Below are 26,120 nucleotides of genomic sequence, written 5' to 3'. Positions count from 1 at the left end.
GGGAGAGGTCGGGCCACAGAACTCTCAGACCCTCACGTCACTTCCGCCGCTAGGCCCGCCCCTCCCTGTTCCTGCTGCGGAAGTGAGAAGCGGGCGCTTCTCTCGCTCGAGCGGTCCGAGGTCCTGGGAGACACTGAAGAGGCCGGAGGGGCGGGGCTTGGAGGCGGGGGCGGGGCCTGGGCGGGACGGGGCAGGCGCGCGCGCGCGCGGCGAGCGTCATCGGAGCCCCTCCTCCTTTCTCCTCCCTCCTCTGGCTCCCTCCCGCCGCTTCTCCGCCCGCGGGAGCGCGCGCACGCGCGGTCACGCCGGCTTCGCTTCTCGAAGCCCGGGGCGTTCCTCTTCTCCCCTATTCCGGACCGCCCCGCCCCGCAGCCCTCTCCGGGTCTCTCTCGGCGGGTGAGTCTACGGGGGCTGCCCCCTCTGGGGGTGCCGGGGTGCGCGCGCAGGAGGGAGGGGAGACGGGGGGGTGAGTAGGGAGCACGCGGGGCCCGCGGGCGCGCGCTCAGCGTGGTTGGGAGGGGGGAGAAATGGGGGCGTCGGCCTGCGTGACCGTCCCCCGCGTGTCCGGGAGGAGTGTCGTGGGCGCGGGGGCTCCGCCCTCTCGTCTGCTGGGGGGCCGCTCCATCCCTAGAGCGGGGCGGGGTGGGCGACCCTTTCCTCTGAGGAGCAGCCCCCGAGGGGCGCGGCGTGGGCGGGAGGCTGGAGCAGGCGCGCGCGTGTGCGTGTTTGGGGGCGGGGGTGTCGCCTCCGCCCCGACGCCAGCGCCGCTTCTCCCGGTTTCTTTTGCAGATGCTGCCGCTGCAGGGGGTGGTGGGAGCAGCCGTGGGACGCGTGGCCCGCGCCGCGCGGGGGTGACGGCGGGCATTGCGGGGCCCTTTCTCCTTCCTCCTCCTCCTCCTCTTCCTCCTTCGCTCGCCCCGGCCGCCGACCCCCGAGACTTTGTAGCCAGCAGCAACCCCGGGGCATTTTCGATGGAAAATGAAGGTAAAGGCCGTGGGTAGGCTCCGTGGATCGCCCGGAGTGGAGGGTGTGGCCCCGCGGGGCTCCGTGCCTCCACTCCCTTTTGCGGGGCGGGGGGGGGCCAGAGAAGCCCGCGGCTTGGGAACCGTGGGGCGTGCTTAGGCAACAGGGCGTGGAAAAGTTTGGCCGCGCATCCCACTCGGGCCGGCCTGCTGGAGTGGGAGGGGAGGGGGAAAGCCGGGAGAGACCCGGTGGGGGGTGGAGAAGCCCGGAGGGCACGGCCGAAGCGGGGGGGCTCTCCCCGCTCTGAGGTCAGTCCCTGCTCTGAGCGCCCGGCCCCGGCTCTCGGGGAGGACACGGCGCGGGTCCCCAGGGGAAGGGACGCGGAGAGCCGAGGGGCGGTGAGGGGCCCCGGGAACAGGACATCTCGTCCGATTGTACCTGACTCCGCCCCCTGTGCCTCAGTGGTCAGCCTGTGCCGGGCTGGGATGGCGCCCCCGACCTGTGCTAGGCACCTCTCTGCGTCCTCACCTGCCGCAACTTCGGCTTCATTCATTTGGCCGGCAATTCCCTCCCTCCCTCCCCCTTGTCGCCGGGGCTCAGACTTGGTCTCTCCTTGTCCCTGGGATCCCTGGGGGAGACCGGCTTTCCCTTCTCGGGGTCTTTCCTTCTTCCTTCACTCATCCTGGAAGTCGCTTTTTGGGGAGTCCCTGACATACTTGTTTTCCAAATCCTTGTTCTCTGTGGCAGAAAGGCAGCCCTTTTGGGTGAGGATGCCTTCTTTCTTCTCTTCCTGTCAACTGACACGTAGGCCCCCTCCTCTCTCCAGGTTGTGTGACTCCAGACCCCTGTGGTTTAGGCTGAAGCTCTAAGACCCTCCTTTGATCCTGCGCCTCCCCTCCGCTCTCTGCTACTCCCATTCTGATTCTGTGCCCCTGGTGGACCACGCCAGCTCCTTGGCAGAGCTGAAAGTGACAAGTGTAGGTCCGGTGAAAAATTGACACCTGTTCTGAACCTAGCTGAGCACTCTTGATTTCCAAGTATTAGGGCGCTGACTTCAGGGGAATGGCTTAATACAAAGCAGGCTCACGATTAAAACAGTTCTTTCAGTATCAACAGGATAAATCCACATTTTGTGAACTTTTCATTTTTATTTTAGTTTATCTTCTAGGCATCTTGATTCCATTCCTAAGGGATGCTTCCTTTATCTCTGACCATAATGGTCATGGGCTGTAAAAGTGTTGAAAGGTTCCTTCAGCTTGTCCAGTAATGAAGTAATATGTTATGGTAGCTCAGAGCCCTGTTTTGAAATGGAATGAGATCACTAATTTGTGTACCTTAGAAATTGGTGTCTATATTATATCATGACTAGTTGTGGACTTTGGGGTTTTTTATGTGTATGTGTACATGTTTTGTTTTGTGTGGCTTTATTGCTTGGCCGACACCTGAATAAACATTATGTAGATGGCCTCCCGCTGTGTGGTCGAATCCCTTTTTACTTTTTTAAAACATGCTTATGGATACAGACCCACACGTGTACCTTTGTTTTGAAACTGTTTTTGATGTGAAGGAACTTTCTTTTAAATCTGGTTTTATGACTGAGGAAAGTCTGTTCTAAATTGAAGGAGGCTTAAAAATAGCCTTTAAATATCAGGTGTTATAGATGTAGGAATCTGAGAACCTGTAGCTTATGTAGGAAATATAACCTGACCTTTGAATGTATTTGGTATAATTTTATGTATCCATCAGGGATCCACTCAGGCTGTGAGTTGCCAATGTGTGTTGGAAGATGTATGCTCCAGAATGATAAAGATGTAAATAGAGGTGTAAGATTAAAGGTGTAAATTTTGTTTTAATTGTCTTTGGCACCAGTGTTTGGTGGGGAAAGTGAGGTTGTCTGCTAATGTGGAAAAGTCACTTTTTGATGAGGCTAGGCCTTTTTGTCTTTTTTCCCTCCCTCTTTATTAAGTATGGAGAGCAATTTCATTTTCTTGCAGAAATAGTCAAGACTTGAAATATCTAAATCCATCAGAAGTAGTATGTTGAAGACCTGTATTTGGTGCCTTAGGAGCTTTGCTTTCCAAGTTTAACGTACTGTTGTGCAGAAGCAGAAAGAAGGCAGATTTGTAAATATTTGCTTTTTGTTTCCTTATTTTCTTGAAGGGAATAGTTGAGTGAACTCTTAATTAACTACAAGTGAATTGTGAGTTCTGTGATGTAGGAAGGGGAGAGGGTAATGTCCTTGTTTGCAGGAGAGAATCTGAGTCTGGGTTTGATACCAATCAATTGTATTTAAATAGTGGTTTATGTAATGAAACCTAACATTTCCATGGCTCTTAGAGTGTAAAGCATTTTTTCCTCACATCCCTGTCTGTGTCTCCATGACCCCATTTGGGGTTTTCTTAGCAGAGGTACAGGAGTGGTTTGCCATTTCCTTCTCCAGCTCATTTTATAGATGAGGAAACTGAGGCAAGCAGGGTGAAGTGACTTGCCCAGGGTCACCCAGCTAATAAGTGTCTGAGGGTGGATTTGAACTCATGAAGATGATTCTTCCCACCACTCTATTCAGTATGGTGCACCCTAGCTGCCCTGGCTAATGAGTAAAAACATCTAAATCCAGGCTCACACTTGGGACTTCTCTCCAGGACAGTTGACTTAGCTGTCATTTAGGTCTGCCATCTGAAATTAAATGTTCTTTTCGTTTCTTGTTTCTGCCTTTTATTACCATGACATTTTAGAAACCCTAGAAACCATATAATGCCCATCCCCAGACACTAGTCTCTCACTTCTGGTATTGCTGTCTCCGGTCTTCTCTTGCCTGTTGCTTGTAGGGGGAAGTAGCTGTGTCCAGTTCTCTTCTCGGGTGCCTAAGTTTATGACAAGGTGTTGGGGAATGAGGAAGCAGAGGGATGAGCCCTCAGCTCACTCTGGGGGAAGGGCCAGGATCAAGGTGGTTGTTATCTCTGGTGCTGCTGCCCCTCCAGGGCTTTTTCCATGGACCAATTGAGCTGCAAAGCAAATGAGACCCAGACAGGTTTGAGCCGCTTTTAAAAGCATGCCGAGGGTTTATTTCTCCATTTCTGGAATGGCAGGGGCTAGCCTTAGAAAGTCTCTTTGGAGTGGTGCTGGTCAGTCATTCTGTGGATTGTTGCATAATGAGGCAGCCTTTCACAATTTGTAAGAGTGTGGAATGGATGGATAAGTTCTCTTTTCTCCTGGAAGCTTCAAATGTTACTTTGTAGCAGTTAAAACATTTCTTATAGTTTAAAGGTGTACAGTAATTGAAAACATGTTCACAGCTAATATGTCTTAGAAAGCATTTTGTTTTCCAGAATGAATTTTTCCTTTCCTTTAGAAGAAAAGGGACACTTGGTCTCAGAGGAAACTTAGTACCCCTGGAGAGGGCTGGGGGTGGGTGGAAGACTATTTTATCTCACTCTGTATGTTCTTTTGGTGTACAGGAGACTCTAAAATCTACGCAGAACTATGATTATAGGTAAGGCTAACAGATCTAGAAAGGAATTTCCCATATGTCTTGAGTTTAAAAAAAATAGCAATAGACAATGGCAGCACATTTCATTTAAATTCAGTGTTTTAAGGTAGGTTTGCTGTAGCTCCTGGCTAAAAATCTGGTAGCTGTCTAGGAATGTGCATTAAAATAGGATGTCAGTTTTTAAAAATTCCTTTGTTGGAGAGAATGTAAGGAGCTATTGATGATAAGCCACTTTAAGTACAGCCCTTTAATTGGAAAAAGAAGCCAGGTTATAGAAATGTTTTATAACCTGAGGTATAGAAGTAATCGTTTTGTTTTCATTCTTGTCAATAGAATATTACTACTCTTTATTTGTGCTGTCAAACAGTTGAGAAGCAGGGGGAGCAGAGCCTGCTGGGGGCCCTCTCCCTGCTTCTTACCTAATGTTTCCCAGAACACTTGGTTTGGCTTACTGTGTTTTTATCATTCACTTAATGTCAACAGAATTCAGCTCTGTACTAACTGAAATGATACGGAACAAAAGTGTCTCCTAGGGAACTCCTCTTGGGGCCTAAGCTGATTTGTATTTGAGAACTTAATTAGCCACAAACCTAATCTGCTTTTAAAGTGTATGAATGATCTAGTTAAAAGTGTACGTTACATTATTTGGGGGATGGAAAAGGGAAGAACACGGAACTTGGTGACAGGGACGACAGTAGGGAACAATTTTAGTGTCGAGTCTAGCAAAGTTGACTGCTGGATGTCACAAAGAAAAATGTGCCCAACACTCCCCCCCCCCATCTCCCCAGCTGGGACCTTCTTTCTTTCTGTTCATTTTTTTTTTCTTTTGGTATTTAATTCTTAAAAACATTGGTTGTAAGTTAGGTTTATCTTAATACTTCACATGGTCAGTCATTACTTAAAAGGAAATTGAGAGAAACCTGTTGGGTGAGGTCTAAGATTAATGCTGTCATTTTAACAGGAAAGAATTTCTGGGAAAGAATAAAGACAATATAGCATTTGACAATGTCGTATTCACTTCTGAATTTGTGTACCCAGTGTTGGTCTAATATAGATCTATTTCCTCAACTATTCTAGACTTTAATATTCCTTGTAAACAGTAAGTGGCTGATAGAAATTGTTTTCTTTGGGCTTAGGTAATTACTATCACTGTATCTATGGAATCTCTTTTATTTAGTTGGAGCTTATGATATGCTATTGAAAAAGGTTGTTTTGTGAAAATTACAAAAAAATTGTGTGGGTTACAGAAACCCAAGTATAATAGTAAAGGAGAAGAGCATTACTTTTAAACTGAGCATATTGTATAATTCATCCCCAAACTATGAGAATATTTGTAGTAGAGAAGAAAAAATTAACAAATGATTGGAGGTTCTTTTTGTAAAGAATAATTGTTGGTTAGCTTAAGTGTAGGCCCTATCCTTTGATTATAGGTCAGTTTATGACTCACCTTGGATCCCTGCTGTGAAATAGACTTAGAAATTCAAATATATTGGTAATAGTTAACATATTATCATTTATTCATGGGCAGTGATGTGGTTTTCTGTTTTTTAGTGAAGGCATCCTATTGGAAACAAATATGCTGTTATGATAGATTTGTAAACAAGACTCAAATTTAAGATTCCTTTCTTCACTTCTTAGCTAGTGTTCAGTCTTTTTAATAGATGCATGTGTATGCATTTAGAACGGGCATCTACAATCTATGAAGCAAATAATGCAGAGTACTGCTCCCAAATATTTAATGCTGTACACAAATTTGGGGGTTTTTTGAAATGGAAACATATGTTTGCTTTTATTAAACTTAAGTCCAGTTTTTGAGATGCATATGCTAATTTTTTTGAGATAACAATAATTCTATTTTGAAATTAAGAAATGGGCCAAAAGAAATAAAATAAATCCAAAGGGATGGTCATATCAAGGGGAACTTGTTATACCACATCCAAAAAATAAAAGGGAAGGGGAATAAAGTAAGATAAAAGTTATACCCTATTTTTTCCTTACTTCAAAATATATGATCAGAGATCCTTTATTTGCAGTGTACTGTCAGCCAAGGGTAGTGTGTGTATGTGTGTGTTTTACTTTTTAAGGATGCCAATACTATACATTTAAAAATTTTCCTTTCTTTTGGGTTCTTTGGTCTGGATTTTGTTGGAATAAGTACTTGGATGGTGCATAGATTTTACTTCTGCTAGTCGGTAGTTTTGCAGGTAAAGAATTGCTATTTGAATTAGGCTTTCTTGAGAAAAATGACCTGACTTGCCGAATTCAGCACCTGCCCATGTTCCCTTAGAGCAAATGTGGGTAAGCTGAGTGTATGGTCCCCTCTTCCTCCCCTTTTTAGGGGTTTACTGGCTTGTTAGCAAGAGGCTGCTGCCTCCTGAGGGAGTGTTCTTTCCTCAAGGGAAAACAAAGGCAAAGGACCGTAGGATTTGGATATGTCATCTAGGTCATTCCCCTCATTTTACAAATGAGGAAACTGAGGCCCAGAGAGGTTAGGGAACTTTCTGTGAAGTCACATATGGCTAGGATTTGAACCAATATCCTCTGATCACAAATTGAGTACTTTCTCCAGTACATAATCCCTCCCTTCCTGTCCCCCATCCCACTCAGATCGGTGAGATGAAAGTTAGCTACCTTCACAGCAGTACCTGAAGTCACATTCTGGTGACCAGCTTTCTAATATGATTTTCATATAATTTGTACTCTTCCTGGAACCAGTGCACAGAACTATGGAACCAAATGGGTAGAGGGATTTTAGGGCCCTCTTCACCTAGCTCTGTGAGAGCCCCTAGGCTTTAGTTTCCTTTTTGGTAAAATGGGGAGATTTAATTCAGTAAGCATTAAGCACCTACTGTGTGCCAGACTCAGTGCTTGCCAGCTGGCTAGCTAGGCACTGGGAATGTAAAGGCCCGCATGGACCGGTCTCACTGCCTTTCTTTGTAGACTCAGCGCTCTGTAAGTGTTTACTGACTGCTTGTGGACTTGGCTTCAAGCAACTCAGGATGTTCTACTCTGTGGAAACAGCACGAATGCTTACGTTAGTACGAAATAAAAACCAAGTAAGATAGAAAGTCAGTTCAGAGTAAAAGAGAGATCAGCTAAGCTGCCTGCCGCTGGCAGTGCTGTGTCTGAGCCCCTGCCATCCCTTAACCCTTTCCTGACTGTTCTCTGCTCTTTGCTTCTCCCCCTTTTACGTATCGGTGGGCTGGTCTGAGAAAGTTTTTTAAAAGTTACTGTAGCATTGAAATTTCCTGTATCTTTGGAAACTTCACATGAGTATGCAAAGCTTTGTATCTTTACTTTTTCAAGTCATCTGGTACCTATTAATTACATGTCATGTGCAAGACACCTCTGGGTCCTGGGACTCCACAAATAGAATGGACAGACAGCTCCTGTCTTCAGTCCACTTCAGACTGCTGAACTGGAGGGGAAGAGTAAGTTTCATCCAGACTGAAAGGATCGTGATGTTGTGAAGGGAAAGTGAAGTATCCAAATCCTGGAAGAACTTTGGAGAAGGTACTTCGCTGAAATGCTAGGACCTGAGCTGGGCATGGAAGGTAGAGTAGGGTTTCAGCAGAGAGGGAATATGTGTGATTCAGCCTTGGGGTTATAACCAGGTGGAGGTGGGAGGGCACCCAGTGAACGGGGGAGCCAGCTGGGAAGGACAGTGCCTTAATAGGAGCACTGGGAAATTAGCTTGGAATCACATTAAGTGTAACATCAAAGACATAGTGATGTGTGTGTGATGACAATATTCGTTTGTTACACACCTCTTACGTCATAAGCACCTACTGAGTTCTTACTGTGCTGGTACTGCAGAAAATACAGAAGAAGTGTGACCTCAAAGAGCTTGTAGTCAATTGGAAAAGCAAACTTAGTGGGACTGTGCTCTTCTGGGTGGTTACAGCCTCTAAAGACACATGAGTATTTCTGAGCCTGGAGTAATGAAGGAAGGCTCCCTGGAGGAGGGGGTCTTGAGCTTGGCCTTGAGAACCTGTAGAATTTGTGGGGACGTGGTATTTAAGTTATAATCACCAGGAATAGCAACTTGCATGATGACAAGACATTCCTGTAGTGCTTGAAGTGTTCTTTGTCTCCTCTAGGCCTCACAGTGGCCCTCTGAAATGAGTGCTCAAAGGCTCGTTCCCCATTCAGGGTTAGGGAGGTGAATTGACCGGGTTCTGACCGCACTGCTAGGAAACGTCAGGGAGTTGGATGGATCAAGACTTGGTGGGTTGGTTCCTCACAGCCGGAGTATGGCAGTAGAAGAATGTTCATGATTGTGGATGTCCAGGACTAACATAGGGCCTTGCTTCTAGTAGGCACCATGCAAATGTTGTTCCTGTTGAAAAGAGAAGGACCAGGTGGAAGGGGAGCAGAATAGCCGTCACTGTCAAGAAGATGCATCGCTGCATCGGGTTTGTCATCCTTGGCGTTTGACATTGTAGAGAGGATTGGATGATGAGAAAAGGAGAGAAGGATCCAAGGGAGATTGTTGTGGGTGGGTGATGCATCTTGCTTGACCAGATGGAGGGAGACTGATGAATTTGATGGTGATCGCATGTGGTCCAAGAGGCAAGGAATGGCGATGTGCTTGGTGGGAGGTGAGCTTCCTGTGTGTTTGGTTCAGTGGCTATGTAACTTAACATCTGCTGCGTGCGAATCGCCGGGGTAGATAAAAAGGGGCAGGAGTAAGTAGTCCCTAGTCATCAGGGAGAAACATTACTGAATGAAAAAATAAAGCATCTCTGATAGTCTTCCCTTGCTTTGCTGATGTCAACTTTCAGAACATTGAAGAAGAAAGGAAGCAGTAACAGTGGGCCCAGTTCTGACCAGCAGGAAAGAATTAGTGGAGATAGAACCTGTTACCCCTGGCAGGCAGTGACTGTATCACCTTCTAGCGCTGCCTCAGCCAGGGAGAGAGGGATCCCCAGCATTGTTGGCTCTCTTCCCTAGACTGTGAGAGGGCAGATTGTGGAAAGCTTAGAAAAACGTAGCTCTTCCATGGCCCAATGCCGGAAGGGGCAGACTGCCCTATTCGCGTTGATAATGTGAATGGTCTTCATGAGAAAGGAAGAGGCGGGCACTTTAAGAGACTTATTCAGGCCTTTCACTTAATGGCTGTGTCATGGTGGCAACAGCCCTCAGTTTTTCTCAAATGTAAAATGGTAATAATACCCTGTATGTCTTCCTGGAGTCAGGACGACCTGAGTCCAAATCCAGTTTCAGACACTTACTAGCTGTGTGACCCTGGGCAAGTCACTTAACCCTGTTTTCCTCAGTTTCTTCATCTGTAAAATGAGCTGGAGAAGGAAATGGCAAACCACTCCAGTATCATTTGCCAAGAAAACCTCTTGGACGGTATTGGCGTGTTCTAGTCCATGGGGTCATGAAGAGTCAGATACAACGACACCGCCATGTATGGAATTTTATACATACTTGTCATGATGGCTTGTCTTGTTTCCTGGCTTCCCTGGATTCCTTCAAGTCCTGGCTGAAGTGCCCCCTTCTGCAGGAAGCCTTTCCCAATCCTTCTTCATTCCAGTGCCTTTCCTCTGTGGATTATTTTCTCTCTCTCGCATATTTTTTGTTTGCATGTTGTCTCCCCTTTTAGACTGGGTGCCCCTTGAGAGCAGGGATGGCTTTGCCTTTCTTTGTGTCCCCAGTACTTAGCACAGTACCTGGCATGTAGTAAGTGATTAATAAATGTTTATTGACTGACTAGAAAATTCAGAACAGGGGCAGCTAGGTGGCACAGTGGATTTAGTATGGGCCCTGGATTCAGGAGGACCTGAGTTCAAATTCGGCCTCAGACACCTAACACTTAACTAGCTGTATGACTCTGGGCAAGTCACTTAACTCCAATTGCCTCACCAAAAAAAAAAAAAAGGAAATGCAGAACAAACATGTTTGGGAATTCAAGCTTAACTATTAAGGAAGAACCTTGTTTTGGGAATGAACTTCAACTCCTGTTAGAGATGAGTTTTGTTTAGGAGTTGAACAAATTTGCTGGCATGTTTGCTGAGCCATTGTCAGAGGCACCATGAAAGTGTAGACAAACAAATGTTATGCTTTCTTCAGGCAGTTTCTGCAAACTCTAGACAAGGCATTCTTGGTGGAGGTTTGTGGATAGATTTCAAGACATCAGTGAATTTCGATGGAGAAAAACATTACATATTTTCCCACCAGCTTCTAATTGAAATGTATCATTTTCTTCAATTCTGAATGTAGGGAACCACCATTCTTCTGGGAAGGGTCCCACAGGCTTCGTAAACTTGCTGAAGTGGCCTGTAAACCAAAAGGAATCCCTGCTCTCGAGACTTTTCAGCTTGACTCTGTTGCTCTCTTGAGTTCTGGGATGGATCATTTAGAGGAACAGTTTGCAGATACTTCATAAAATTGAAACTGTTGATGACCAGGTTAGCCTGCATGGATTCTCAAAAAGCTTTACAACCTTTTGTGACAGAGTTAATCATCTGGTGGAATAAGGCAGTGGTTTCAGTCAGGTAGATCTTGATGTGAACAAAGTATTCAACAAAGTTTCTAATGGTAGCTTCTTGTATAAAATGGAGACATGGGGGCTGGATGATAGTACAGTTAGACAGATTTGTAAAGAATGGTGATAAATGGAGTAATGTCGGTGTGCTGGAACATCTTTAGTGAAATACAAGTTCTGTGGCTCTACTTTAATGACCATTTTTATTAATTACTTCAGCGAAGATGCTGTTGTTCCATTGTTTCAGTCACGTCCGACTCTCCGTGACCCCATTTGGGCTTTTCTTGGCGAAGACACTGGACTGGTTGGCCATTTCCTTCTCCAGCTCATTTTATAGATGAGGAAACTGAAGCAAATAGGTTAAGTGACTTGCTCGGGGTCACACAGCTAGTAAGTGTCTGAGGCCGAATTTGAACTCAGGACTTCCTGACCCTAAGCCCAGCATTCTATCCACTGTGCCACCCAGCTTCTCCAGTGAAGGCATAGAGTATGTTATTAACAAATTTGTGATAATCTTGGAGAGAAACTTAAGTTGCTGGTTGATAGAATTGGGTTTCATGATTCCAGATGGTCTGGGATGATAGGTTGAATCTGACAGTGGAATTTAATAGTGATCAGTGTATTTTCCACATTTAGGATAAGAAAAATCAACACAGGTATACGATGGGAAGGCTATGACTAGTCAGCTGTATGAAAAAGAACTAAGGGTTTTCATTGACTACAGACTCAACAGGATTCAGCAAACATTTGCAAAAACATTCACCAACCTATGTTGTCTTACACTGGATTTATAAAGGCATGTAGAATAAGGGGAGAGAATTTTGCTCTGCAGTGATAAAATTACACTGAATATTGTTTTCGATGTTGCCATGTTGTAAAAGGTCTGTCAACAAGTTTGGAGCACATCCAAAAGATGGTGGCTCTTGGTGAAGGAACCTGAAACCCTGTCATGTGAAGAAAGATTGAAGGAGCTCAAGGAAAGAAGATTGGATGAGTGGGACATGACAGTGCTTTGAGTATTTGAAGACTGTAGTTTTTAGGAACAGGAATAAACTTACCCTGTGTAGCTTTAGATACAAAGAATTTCAGAGTTTGAGGGGACATGGAAGACCATCTTGTTCACCTTGAAAAAAAAGATGCCTTCTATTGGAGAGAACCACTGTTTTCTGGGGCAGCTAGGTGGTGCAGTGGATAGAACGCTGGCCCTGGAGTTGGGAAGACTCACCTTTGTGAGTTCAAATCCAGCCTCAGACACTTCCTAGCTCTGTGACCCTGGGTAAGTCATTGAACCCTATTTACCTTAGCTTCCTCATCTGTAAAATGAGCTGGAGAAGGAAATGGCGAACTACTCTAGTGTCTTTGCCAAGAAAACCCCAAATGGGGTCGTGAAGAGTCAGACATGACTGAAAAGACTAAAGAACAATTTCTTGAGGTACTTAATTCATATTTCAGACAGCTCTAATTGCTAAGAAGTTAAGACTGAACCTCCTTCTCTGTGACTGCCAATCCGTTTATCCTAGTCTTGCCCTCTGAGGCCTAGCAGGAAATGTTTAAAACCTTTTCTGTCTGGCTGTCATTCATGTGATTGAAGGTAGCTGTCATGCCCCCGCATCCCTAAGTATCTTCTTCTGTCATCGGCTTCTTCATTTGACCCTCATAGCGTTCCACCTCCATGTCCGTCAGTATTCTAGTTGTTTTCCTTTAGACGTGCCCTAGGGCAGAAGTTCTTAACCTGGGGTCTGTGAACCAGTTCTTGAAAGTATTTTGGTAACTGAATTTAAATATGATGGATTTCTTTTGTAATCCTACGTACTTTGTGCATTTGACAACATTATTCTGAGGAGTCTTTACCAGATTAGCAAAAGGAGCCTGCCACCAAAAAAGATTAAAAACCTTTGCTCTAGCTTATCAGTGTTGTTCCTAAAATTCTAAGATCAGAAACACTCCAGAAGAGAACAGGACTGCCATTACCTTCCATTCCTAGTGGACGCTGTCCTTCTAATAGCGCTGCCCAACATTGCATGAACTTTTTTGGCTCCCACATTGTACCCTGGATTCGTCTTTAGTAGCCTCAGAGTCCTCCAAAGCACCATCTTTTTCAGGTAAAATACTGTTTAACCATGCCTCCCCTACCTTGTATCAGACCTTGAATCTAACTGTAAAATTTTACATCATCCCTGTTGTATTTTATCTTATTAAATTTGACCCAATGTTCTAGCCTGACAAGTTAATTTTCAAAGACTAGAAGTAAGTCCAGCAGTGGTTAGAGGTCAGGAGGAGGGGTAGGTTTTAACCCACTAAAAATTAGCTTCCTAATAAAGCTCTCCAAAAATAGAATATGCTTCTTCATTAGGTAGTGCTTTCCCAATTACTGGAGATATTCAATTAGGCAAGATTATGATGTGATATGTTGTAAAAGTAATTATTAAATGAAGTAGGTTGGACTGTATCATTTCCAAGGTCCCTGCCAGCTCTAGGATTCCCACAGAGTAACTTAAGATAGGTAATTCTGAGTTTACTTTTATCATTGGAAATAAAAATTGAGCTGTATTGTAATATTGCATTTCAGACGTCAGTAACAATAAAACAGTCTGTCCTTGTTTTTTGTTGGGGTGGGGGGAGGATCTGGGCCTATGGTGATTTCATCAGTGTAGCCACTGATAGAAATCAGCAGGTCTAGGCTTCTGAGATAGGGAGTAGTGACCCATTGTAGGGTCTTAATGGGAGTGATGACTTAACAGAATAGGAACAATTAGTCCTGTGTGCCAGAGGAAAACAGAGGAGGATTAGAGGCAGGGAGGCTGGGGAACTGCTGGGGCAGTCATTTAGGCCCTAGAGGCCTTAGAGTAGCTATGAGCATGGGACTGGGGTGGGACAAATGTGAGAAATGGGCTTTGTAGAGCTTAGTTGTGATATGAGGGGGTTAGGGTTCAAGAAAGGAAGACAATGTAGAGTTGAATTGGTTCATGAAGGGGTCAAGATGGGAAAAAGAAGAGAGGGTGACTAGTGCAGGTAAATGGCCAGGGAGAGAATTGAGGGGTAAAGGGATTGAAGGTTATAGTGTAGCTGAACAGTAGGTTTTTGTGAGGGAAGACAAAGGGAGAGGTGAAAAGCCAATACCTTTTGCTTGGATAGGGTTTTTTTGGAATTTTCAGACATGGAGGTGGTACATTTGTAACTAAAAGTAGAGAGATCATTAGCAAGCTGAGAATGCTTATTGAATAGCAGCTCTAGCTTCTTGGGGTGCATATTTAGTTTTCATAATTTTTCAGGTCAACTTAGAGTGCACAACAACTTAGGATCAATAAGGAGCATCTTTCATGAGAGAGTAAGGGGCAGAGAAAGGGAGAATCATTCAAGGGAGAAAAGGGGGACTTTTGGGAAAATATTTGCCATGAAACTGATGAGAAGGTATTGCTAGTTCAAGGGCAGGTGATACATACTTTTATTTATTTATTTATTTATTTATTTATTTATTTATTTATTTATTTATTTATTTATTCATTTGGTTAGGCAGTGGGGTTAAGTGACTTGCCCAGGGTCACACTGCTAGTAAGTGTTATATGTCTGAGACTGGATTTGAACTCGGGTCCACCTGAATCCAGGGCTGGTGTCCTATCCATTGTGCCACCTAGCTGCCCCCCGATAAATACTTTTACAGTTGTGAAAAAAAGTCCTTTTAGACAAAATTATGGGGTGGAGGTAGCCATTTTGATCAGACTGCACATGTCTCTTATACAGGGACAACAGATAGTTGTTAAAACAATGGATGAGACCATTGGTGTTATTGCATCCTTGCATAATTTGTTGTATTTTATTCCTCCTTACTTTCTGCTATTGGGCCACCAGACAGTTGGGAGATTTCTCCTTCAAGATGTTGCAAAATAATTATGGTTCCTATTTTTCTTGCACAGTGGTTTTGTATTCAAGGGTAGTAGGCGATCTCTAATTTCCAGTTGCAAGAGTGAGTGTCCCACTAACACTTCAGATGCAACATGTCCAAAAAGCAGACCTTAGATTTATTTAAATGTATTCCTCATTTTATTTTTCCATTTCTTTTTTTAAATTAACTTTTTTTTTTGCTTTTTTTTTTTTGGTGAGGCAATTGGAGTGAAGTGACTTGCCTAGGGTCACACAGCTAGTAGGTGTCAAGTGTCTGAGGCTGGATTTGAACTCAGATCCTCCTGACTCCAAGGCTGGAGCTCTGTCCACTGTGCCACCTAGCTGCCCCTATTTTTCCATTTCTGTTGATGATGCCACACTTCTTCCAGTCTTTATAACTTGGACTCATTCTTGACTCTCCATTTTCCTTTTTTCCCCGCTCTCAGTCATTGGCCAAGTTCTGTCTTTTCTTCCTCTGCAGTCCCTTCCATCTACTTCCTCCTTTCTGCTGCTGCCACTAATGCAGGTCTTTTTACTGTTGCTTGATTGTTGTAACAGCCTCTGAATTGGTCTCCTTAGCTCTCTTTTCTCTTCCCAGTTTATCCACTGTTTGTCCAAAGGTTGCTCCTACCACACAGATCACAGCCTTATTATTGGAATGGGCCTCAGCGGTCATTTCATTTAACCTGTGGATGAAAGGAATCTCCATTGCCATAGAACCAACCAGTTACCATCGTCCAGTTTATACTTCAGGATCTCCAAGTAGGGGAGCGTACCACCCCCATGGGCAATCCATTCTATTCTGGATGGCGCTCCGGAGAACTCCTGCCCCAATTGGCTTCTTTGAAGCTTCTGTTTGTTGCTCCTGTGGCCCTAAAGAGAACTAGCCCAGCCCCTCTGACACATGACAGCCTTGCCAGCTGTCACATCCCCTTTTCCTCTTTAAGCCAAATGTGCCCACTTCCTTTGGCCCATCTTCTTCTTGGCTTCTGTGACACTTGATTGTCTTGTTCTGCCCCTGTTGGTCTGACTGTTCTTTCTTAGGCTCCTTTGCCTGGTGATCATTCATCTCCCACCTTTTAACGGTTATGTCTCTTGTCTCTCTGCATGCTCTCTTGGTGACCTCATAAGCTCTCATGGGGTGAAGTTATCATGTGTATGCATGTGTTTCACAGATCTGTATTTCCAGCCCAGCCTCTCCCTGAGCTTCAGTTCCACGTCATTATCTGTTGAATATTTCGCATCGGATGTCCCAGAGACACTTCAAACTCCAACATGTGCAAGACAAAACTCATTTTCTTTTCCCCCATATCCTTTCTTCTTGCAAAATTCCTTGCTTCCCTTGAAGATAGCTCCATCCTTCCTGTCCCCAGGTTTATTGCCTTTGTTTTATCAAGTCCTCTCCCTTGTCCCACATGTTCAGTGAGTTGCCAGATGTTGTTGTTTGTAACCCCACAACATCCCTTGAGGTTTACCCCTTCTCTCTCCTCACAAAAGGAAGGAAACAAGTGTTTATTACATGTTTAATGTGTGCCAGGCACCATGCTAAGGACTGGGGGTACAAATATAATTTAAAAAAAAAGATAATTCCTGTCTTCAAGGAGCTTTCATTCTAATGGGAGAAGATAACATACAATAAGATCGGAAAATTGGAAGAGGGTAGGGAATGAAGGTATCTGATATGAGGGCATGACTTTTAAGTCCAGAAAGTCAGGAACAGGGTCAGGAGAGAAATGAAAGAAGGTCGGCCTGGCACCTTTTATAAAATGGAGGCTCCAAGAGAAACTTACTAGGAGGAGAAAGGAGATGAGATGGGCCTTGTGGAGGGATATTCTAAGGTAAGAAGCAAAGAGGATGTTGTAGTGTGAGGAGGCGTTAGGCAGGAGGCAAGGTCCAGGAAGCGGATCTTTTCATGATTCAGACCCTCCTTACTTGCACCCAGGTTGCTATGGTGGCCTCTTCTTTGGCCTTCCCCCTCCAGACTGTCCTTCACATTGCTACCAAGGGGATTTTCCTAAGAGTAGATCTGACCACCATTTAGTAGATTCATTTAGTAGATTCAGTGGTTCTCTGTTGCCTCATGGATAAAATATAAGTTGTAAATGTCCCCCTTTTTGACAGTGGCTGATACATAATAAGCACTATGTAAATGTTAGGGTTTTTTTTGTTTGTTTGTTTTTAAGCTATTAGCTAATTTCAGAGTTCTTCACAACTTGCCTCCTGGCCTCCTTGTGCATCATTCCCCTTCCTGTGCTCTGGTACATCCAGGTTGTTTTCCCCATCTGGTCCCTGTGCTTTTGCACTGGTTTTCCATGCACTTGGCGTGTCCTTCCTCCTCAGCTCCATCTTCTATGTTACTCCTTATCCCTCTTCTCCAGCTTCACTCGCTGCCTTGTGATTTGTACCGAGACTCTTTCTAGCGGTCTTTGTCTGCTCGTCTCCCTGGCGGAAAAGGAGCCCCTTGAGAGCAGGGTCTGTTTCTTTTTCTTTTTGTCTTTTTGTCCCCAGTGTCAAACATGGAGCCTGGCACAGAATACCTGCCCCCTAAATGTGAGTTGCTTGTTCTGTCCAGGGAACAATGCAGATGCAGTTCAGGTTTTAGCATACCATTTCTTAAAAAGCTTATCTGACAGTTGTGGAGAAAGGGGAGAGGTTTGGACTCACTGGTAGCAAGACTGTCGAGTGGGAATCTGTTCCTCCTGTAAGTGATGGAGCCGCTGGCTGGACTCAGGAGAGGGCTCAGTGGTCCAGAGTCTGCCTGGGCCTGGGACGGCTTCACAGAGTGGCTTCGTGAGCTGACTTGGGGTTCCGAGAGATGCCCCATTTCTCTCCTCATTGGTCCCCCCATTTCTGCCTCTTGATTCCTTTAAGACTCAGTCCTCACGTGCCTGTTTTGCTGAGTGCTGCACACTTGCTAGGAGTGATCCGCTCTTTTTCTCAGCTCTTACATGGAATCGCGCATTTCTGGATCCTGGCTCTAGAGTTTCAGTCCCTTGGAGACCAGGCGTGGGAAAGGGGTGTAGCATAGTAGGATGGGTGCTGGAGTCGGGGTCAAGGCTTGGGGTCAGATTTCGCTTTGATTCTTAGTCCTTGTATGACCTTTGGTCATTGATAAATAGGTGGTTGCCTTAAATGAGTCGGATGTGATGTGCCTTCCTGAAATGTAGCTATTCATAACCAGGGAAATTGAATGGGCTCTAGTCTTCCCTGGATTTGTGATCTCATCAGTGTATTTATTCCTTTCAGTGATGCAGATTGCATCCCGCCTGTTTCTATGGGAGCCCAGCTGGGAGGCTGATGTCATAGCCTGGAGACACTGAGCCGGGCTGGTGGCCTCCTTTAGGAGGTGGGGATAGGTGGGAGAGAGATGTGGAGGTAGAAATGACCAGACTTGGCAGCAGAATTGGTGGAGGAGCGTATGGTGCTCTGCCACACGCCTTCCATGTCTGTTCTCAGATGACTCAATTAGCAACTTATATTCTGCTGAGAAAAAAGGCAAAGAACCATCCTATTTTAGAGGCATCTCTAGATGGCCAACAGATAACACATATTAATCTGGAAAGCCTTCCCTCTATTCAGAGAGTGTTTTTCATTCCTGAAAATGAGAGCGGGAGCAAAATCTGCTGATAACTCTGACTTTATTTGCTTGTGAAGGTCAAGTGTACCAATTCCTGTTTTTCAGGCTAGGGTTTTAATAGCTTTGGGGCTGACCATGCTGATGTTCCCTGGTTCTGTGCTGTGGCACTACTTGAGCTTTTAGTGAAGACCTGTGCCTAAGTTAACAAAGAGGCTGCCTTCCAGCACCATGCTCCCTGAGGCCTGCATTCCTGGTCTTGCAGCTGGCCTCATGTCAGCAGCCTGGGCTCTTGTTGAGTTGTGGATTCAGAGTCTGTTGAGTCAGACCTCTCTCCCATCTCTTCCGTGTCTTTGAAGCACTCCACCTCTGCTTTAGTGTGCCCAGGAAAGAGGAGCTTCTTCACACGGAGCCCAAATGTGCCTCCTTGTCACTTCTGCCTCTTGGTCCTCAGTCTGACCCCTGCAGGAACATAACCTGCCTTAGTCTGCCATTTGGGAGCCAATACTTTGTTGTTATGAGTGCTCTTCTGTGGGAGCAGACCTCCCCCTCCAAGTCCACGTCCCATCCCATGGCCAGTCCTGGCTACCAGACGCTGCCGTGTTGGCAGCAGACTCAGGATGAGTCAGGCATCCTGAGGCCGGGTTTGATCACAGGCGTCCTTACCCTTCTTCCTGGGAGTCAGCTGTGTATGTGACACGGTGACCCAGGACTGCAACCACTCCTACTGGTGAGGACTGGCAGGGAGGGCCCAGGCAGGACAGCTGCATTACTCCTTCCCATCTCGACTCCTTTTTTACCCACACGCCACATCGTGTCCCAGCACCACATATTTATAGACCAATGAAATCCAAGATAAACCACCCCTTTCTCACTATCTGGCTTCCTTAAATATACCGGCAGGATTTGTAGTTCAGACAGCGACCATGTTCAGCTATGCCCTGAATTCCTCATGCAGTGAGCACTTCCCAAGAGGGACATCTCACCCACATCCTTGTGGGATTAAAGGAGTTAGAATTTGGGAGCATTTAGAGGTCCTCCAGCTCACCACTCACTCCTCTCCCCCACTTCTATATATGAAAGACAAACTGAGGGACATGGGTGGTAAGGGGCTGGCCTGAGGTCAGGGTTTGAGAAGGCTGCCCACGAGGAGAGGGAGGGTGGGGACTGGGAGTTGAGAAGACCTGAATGACTTCTGGTGCTGCCTCTGACACTTTGCTAGCTGTGTGACCCTGGGCAAGTCACCTAACCTCGCTCAGTCTCTGTAAAATGAGGACGGTGTTAACCCCTGCTTTTGTTAAGTACATTGCAAACCTTGAAGAGCTGCTGCTGTTATAATTATCTTGTTTATATGTTGTCTTTCTCCGTTAGATTGTGGGCTCCTTGAGAACAGGGGCTGCTTTAGCTTTCCTTAGTATCTTGGACGCTTAGTGTAGCTCCTGGCACGTAGTAGGCTTTTGATGCTTTCTGACTTCTTATATTATGATTCCTCTGCCTGGAATTGTTGCCCTTTCCTCCTCCTGTGCTTTGCGGTGTCCCACTCTCTACAAGTGATAGATATTGTGTGATTCTTATCTCTATCTTTCTGTAAATCTTTCTTAGGGACAGGGAAAGGAACAAGCATTTATTAAGTACCTGCTGTGTACCAGGCACAGTGCTAAGTGCTTTCCACTTGTCATCTCTTTTAAGCATCACAATAACCCTGCTAGGGAGGTGGTCTTATTGTCCCCATATTATTGTTGAGGCAAGAGGTTATGTGACTTGCCCAGCATCACACAGTTAGTGTCTGAGGCTGCTTTTGAATTCTGATTTTCCCGACTGCAGGCCCAGTACTCTGCACTATGGCACCCCCTTGCTGCCTCAAGAGCAGGGGTGTCCAATCCCAGCTACAGGAGCCATTAATACATAAGGATCCCCGAGCTGCATATTGACTTATCCACGTTTTATTGTATTTTTATTTTGTTAAATACTTTCCAGTTACATTTTAATCTGGTTAGGGAGTGCTGCAGCTGTGTGTTTGACACCCTCCTATAAAGGACCCCCTTAGTGCTCCGCATGCCTTCCTCTCCTTTTTTCACTATTTGGGAGGTTTAAGGCTTCATTTGTACTGTCTAGTCACGGTGTCCTTGCCGTTCACGGTGGACGTGCTTGCCTTCTGGCAGCGCAGCGTTAGTTGTGCTTTTCCACAGGGACATAGCTCAGACTCTTTGCATACTGCCGAATGTCACCCTGTCAAAGCTCGCGGCAGTTGGAGGATGCGACACAGAAAATGGAAATGACCAGGCGCCCGCAGGCTTCTGTGCTCGGCCCCGTCTGCACCTTAGTTCAGGCCCTTCTTTCCTCTCGCTTGAACTGTTGCAGTGGCCTTCTCGCTCTGCCTTGTTGTCTCTCTCTCCCCATCAGTAAGTTCCTAGTGAGGAGGGATTGTTTCATTAATTGTATTTGTGTCCCCGGCACCCAGCACAGTGCTTGGTACATAGCAGTGCTTACTCAATAGTCGATGCTTAATAAATGTGCGTTGGTTGGTTGCCTAACGTATCTTAGCCCCTCTAATTCATCTTCCACGCATATGCCAGAGTTTTCATAAAGCACGGGTCTGACAGGTCCACCCTTCCCCACTCAGTCTCCACTGGCTCCCTGTTATCTCCAGTGTCAAATATTTATTCTTTGGCACTTAGCACTCTTCACATCTTGATTCCATCATGCCTTTCTGGCCTTTTTACGTATTATTCCCTTCTATTTGTGCTCTAGGAAAACTCCAGCTTATTTCCATGCTTTTTTTGTTCTTGACATTCCATCTCTTGTTTTCCCAGATTCCCCAGAGATATTAATTTTTGAGATTTGGTAATAAGTATATGGAATTCCCAAGAATTCCTGAGGATTCGTAAAATCAACTTACTTTGCATTTTTCATAACACATTTTATTTATGTGTTTTCAAATAATGAGTAAACACAATAATAAAAAATGAATCATTCTTCTGTGATTGGGTTATATTAAAAGTTCCAGAGGCTTTCTGTTTTTAAAAAAGATGTAATGATAAATGTACAGTGTCTTATCATAAACATTGTATTATGACAGTGATTTAAAACATCTGGCAACAGGTTGATTTTCTTTATCTTTTTTAAAATGCTTCTGACAACGTTCATATTCTTTGCTTAGTGTAGACATCGAATAGATTTGTTTAGTAAATAAGAAATAGTAAGTTTAGTAGTATATACAAAGAACTGTGTGGCCTGTAGTGAATGATCAAACACTGGAAAATGGCCAGCAGAGCTTATTGGGTAGTGTTTGTGTAACGTAAGTTTCACATCTCCCAAAAGGTCAACAGCATTATACAGAATCATGTGTCAAAATTGCCAGTTTAAGGACTTAATTTGTTTCCAAAGCTTATTTCTTGCTCCGAACTTTTATCAAGTGTACTCTGTTTATTAACATTTATGTTTATTTGCAAGAATGACTCATTGTTAGCATCAAACAAGTCTATGAACACACACTTAGAACATGGTGACAGTTATAAGCAATGCCACTTCTCTCCTCCATGTGTCTTTCCTGGTTCTGGTGAATGTTGACCTTAATCTTCAATCCCACATGTTGCATTCCCTGCTCTTGCTTTCAATTTAACATTAGTAGATTTCTTTGAACTAGTAACATCTCTATGTTGATAAATTTTAATTCTCACAGGAAATTACTGTCCTTTTTCCTGATTTTTCAGATGACTTTTCGCAGCACTTAGGAAAACATGCCCGGGAAATGCTGGGAAATTACACATGGAAACACTGTCCAAGACAGAGCAGAGCCAAAATGGCAAAAGAGCAGGAAGTTTACTAAGCTTCTCCTCCTCCCAGGCTTCTCTAGACAAGCCTAGAAAATGCAACAGACCAAACCCTGGTGGAGAAATCCAAGAAAACATCACAATGAATCACTTTTCCAGCCCAAATTGGTGTAGGCAGATAGAGATGTGCAGGCACTGGGGTCTGGCCAGGAGCACACCACATGGGGATCACGCCTTTGTACTGGGAGGCCCCCATATGGGGCACAGTGACCGGTGCCAACTGGCAGCTTTGTTACCCCCTCCCCAGTTCTGAGTCAGAGATCCATGGTGGACTGAGGAAGGGACCTGCGTCCAGGCAGGTACGTTCCGGGATAGGGATCCCACGGGGAAGATGCACTGAAGAAGCTTGTTTGGAAGTGAACAGCAGCCATGTGTCCCCACACCCCAGGAGCAGAGCTGGGTCTGAGGTCTACCTTCTTTACCCGTTTGAAGCCTGGAAAGGAATCTCAAACCAGAGGGGAGCCTAGAGCCTGTCACTCAGAGCTAGCAGAGCTCCCTAGCTGGCTCATAGGGAGCTGAGTCCAGAAGCAGTTTATTGTTGCTCAGACCTAGCCAAATAAGGAACTTGTAGAATAGAGGAGCAGTGATGAGACCCCTTTTGGAACACTGAAAACTGGCCAGGTCCCCAGTCTGAGCTGTCTGTATCCGAGACTCTGAAATAACATAACATCCAGTGTCCCAAGAGAGCAGCAAGAGGACCAGCCTAGAACTTCCCTTCAGAAGCGTGTAGTGCCCAACCCTCACGTCAAGTCCAAAGTCAGGAAGTTGGCTGGAGGAATGAGCAAACAAAAAAAGAAGCCCATCATAAAAAGCTGTTATGGTGAGAAGGATGCTCAAGACAGAAACCCAGAATAACACTGAATCATCTATTTCAAGGGAAAATGCTGTGTGATCACAAATCCAACTGTCATTCCTGGAAGAGATGAAGCATGATTCAAGCTATTTTTATAAATGAAATGAGAGTTAGAGAAGAAATTCTGAAAAGGGAATTAATTGCCTGGTTCAAGAGGTACAAAACCTTACTCAAGAAAATAATTCCCTGAAAATTAGAGTGGACCAAAAAGAAGCCAGTGTCTCCATGAGACAAGAAGAAATATAAAAACAAAGTCAAAAGAATGAAAAAAAAATGGAAGAAAACATGAGGTATTTTGTAGCAAAAACAACTGACCTGGAAAAAAAACAAAAATAATCAGTGGATTTTGTTAATGCCGTGACCCAAAAAAAGCCAAGACATTCTGTTTCAAGAAATCTTAAAAGAAAACTGCCCAGATCTCTTAGAACCAGAGGGCAAAGTGGAAATATAAAGAATCTGCCTTCTGAATGAAATTCTCAAATGGAAACTCTCAAGAACATCATCACCAAAATCTAGAGCTTTCAGGTCAAAGAAAGAATGCTTCATGCATCCAGAAAGAAAGAATTCAAGTACCTGGGAGCCACAGTCGCAATCATACACCATTTAGCAGCCACCACTATGAAGGAGAGGAGAGCATGGAATATTCTATTCACAAGGGAAAGGATCTTACTGTCAGGAGTAGCTTACTCAGCCCATAATCCTGAGTATAGTCCTGTAAGGGGGAGGGGAGGATGGACCTTTAATGAATGAGAGAACTTCTCAACATTCTCAAAGACTAGAACTGAGGAGAAGCTTTGAATGAAGGTCAAACACAAGAGTGAAGAGCTACACGTAGATAATCTCAAATGAATGGTCACGAAGAACTACCCATGGATAAACTGCTTACATTTCAATATTGGCAGATGATCTGTGTGTCCCCTTTAAATCCTATCGTCAGGGGTCTTTGAGGTAATCTAATTAGTTAGGGCCTAGTAGTGGTTCTGTTAGGTCATTGAGAGGGAAGGCAAAGGAAGCTTAGGGAAAATTATTTCATGTGATCAGGGTGCTCAAGTAGGCATCTAGACAAATGAGAAGGGGTGAGTGGAGCAGTTGACACTTGAGCCTTAACTTGTATAAACTGATCTAAAGAGGGAAGAATACATATATACACGTGCCTATGTATACTTGCATACAAAAATACGTTTCACCCAAGAGGGAAATAGGACAGAAGGAAGAGAAGGGAGAATGAGAGAGAGGATAGGTTAAGGGAGAGATTAATTCCAAGCTAAACAAACTCTAATAGAGGATGTTCAAAAATATAGCTCTTTTTCAAGTGGCAAATAATGGGAATCTGAGAGGTATATCCATAAACTGGTGAATGGCTAAACAAGTTATGGTATATGAATACAATGGGATATTTTTGTGCAGTAAGAAATGATGAAGGGGATGGTTTTAGAGAAACCTGGGAAGATTTGTATGAACAGATGCAGAGTGAAGTGAACTGAACTGAACAGGAGAACAATTTATACAGTGATAACATAGTAAAATCAAACAGCTTTGAAAGAATTAGGAACTCGGATCAGTGTAATGATGGATCACAGTTCCAGAGAGCTAATGAGGTAACATGCTCTTCACCTCCTGTGTGAGAGGTAAAGGACTTGGAGTGCAGAATGAGACCTATAGCTTTCTTTTGGCGGATGTCCATGGTGAAATTTGTTTTAATTGACTCAAGTAATACATATTATCCTGAGGATATTTAAGGATGAAATTGAATGGAGCACAACAAACGAACTGAAAATGGAAGAGATCTGCAGCAGTTCTATATCAGATTCTTCTTATCATCAAGAACAGTGGATGGGGGCAGCTAGGTGGCGCCATGAATAGAGCCCTGGCCTTGGAGTCAGGAGGACTGGAGTTCAAATACAGCCTCAGACACTTAACACTTACTGGCTGCATGACCCCAGGCAAGTCATTTAACCCCAATTGCCTCAACAAAAAGCAAAAAAACAAAAACAGTGGAAACACCACATTTGGACTCTTCACATGCTAATCCTGAATGTGCTGCATGAGGAAATGGACCTAAGAAAACAGTTGGAAAGAGCAGCTGGATTTGTCCAATGACACCCAGAGGAGGCTTGAGGCAGCCTTCCCCGCCCCCCCAAGAGGAAAAACTTAAGTACCATTATAGATTGTTTTTAAGGTATTTTAAAGAAGGGAGAATACCAATGCCTTGGGAAAATCTTAAACCCAGTTATTATCATAGGCTAGCTCGAGAAATTAAATAACTTCTGATGTGAACACCTGCTGTCATTGCCCAATGTTCCCTGGGCAGTGAAGTTAATTTTAAGAGCATCAACTCTTTCTTTGAAATTGATGGACACGATTTTTATGAGCAGTTGACAAGTGAGTTCTTGTTGAAGTTATGAGAAGGGAGTAGGCAAACTTAGGCAAATGCTATTCTTTCTACAGCATGGTGTGGCTTTACATTTATACAATCAACTGAAAGGTATAGAGGAAACAGTGCTTTGTTTTAACTATAAAATTAATGATTTTGTTTTTAATAGAACAGAATATTGCCTTAAGGGTTCTCTTCCAGCAAGGTATTTCCCATGCATATTTTAAAATCCTGCAGTGTTCCTTGAAAGATGTAAATTAATTTTTTCACACTCTATTAAGTGAATCATAAAACAGAGAGATGGTTGCTTGCCAGAGGTTTTAGGCAAGACGGTCTTGAAAGATGTCTGGTATAGAGTCACTCAATCAATCAACATTTATTAAGTACCTATTATGTGTCAGATGCTGTGCTAAGTGACAAGAGATTAGTTATAAGCAGTGTGGTGATCACATCAAGCCCTGGAATATTTCAGAACCTCAGTAACCTCAATAACTGAGGTCCATAATCACTCAAGAATCGTTCTTAGCTAAATGCAGTCAAATGATAGGATGTGTTCAGTGCTTTGCAAATCTTAAAGCACCGTGTAAATTCTAGTTGTTGTTATTATTCACACAGGAAAAAGTAAGTAGACGAGAAATGTCTTTTGTCAAGACTGTGT

At 44.4% G+C, this 26,120-nt stretch overlaps 1 protein-coding gene across 2 annotated transcripts in view; it reads left to right on the top strand.

The window, feature by feature from the left end:
- Positions 1-360: 360 nt before the first annotated feature.
- Positions 361-26,120, top strand: part of ATP2C1 (ATPase secretory pathway Ca2+ transporting 1) — a 91,310-nt gene continuing 65,550 nt past the window's right edge. The window contains exon 1 of one of the 2 annotated variants that reach the window (XM_027872205.1): positions 361-396. Coding sequence is in view for 1 of the 2 variants with exons in the window: in XM_027872204.1 (XP_027728005.1) it covers positions 979-984 (6 nt within the window). In the remaining variant the exon portion in view is untranslated. Of the gene's footprint in view, positions 397-840; positions 985-26,120 lie in introns of those variants that run through there. The other variant, XM_027872204.1, reaches the window with a different exon arrangement.

The sequence above is a fragment of the Vombatus ursinus genome, unplaced genomic scaffold, assembly GCF_900497805.2.
Source record: "Vombatus ursinus unplaced genomic scaffold, bare-nosed wombat genome assembly UNPS02014799.1, whole genome shotgun sequence".
NCBI classification, from domain to species: Eukaryota; Metazoa; Chordata; class Mammalia; order Diprotodontia; family Vombatidae; genus Vombatus; species Vombatus ursinus.
The sequence above is the reverse complement of the archived record's forward strand: the minus strand, read 5'-3'. Positions and strand labels throughout refer to the sequence as shown.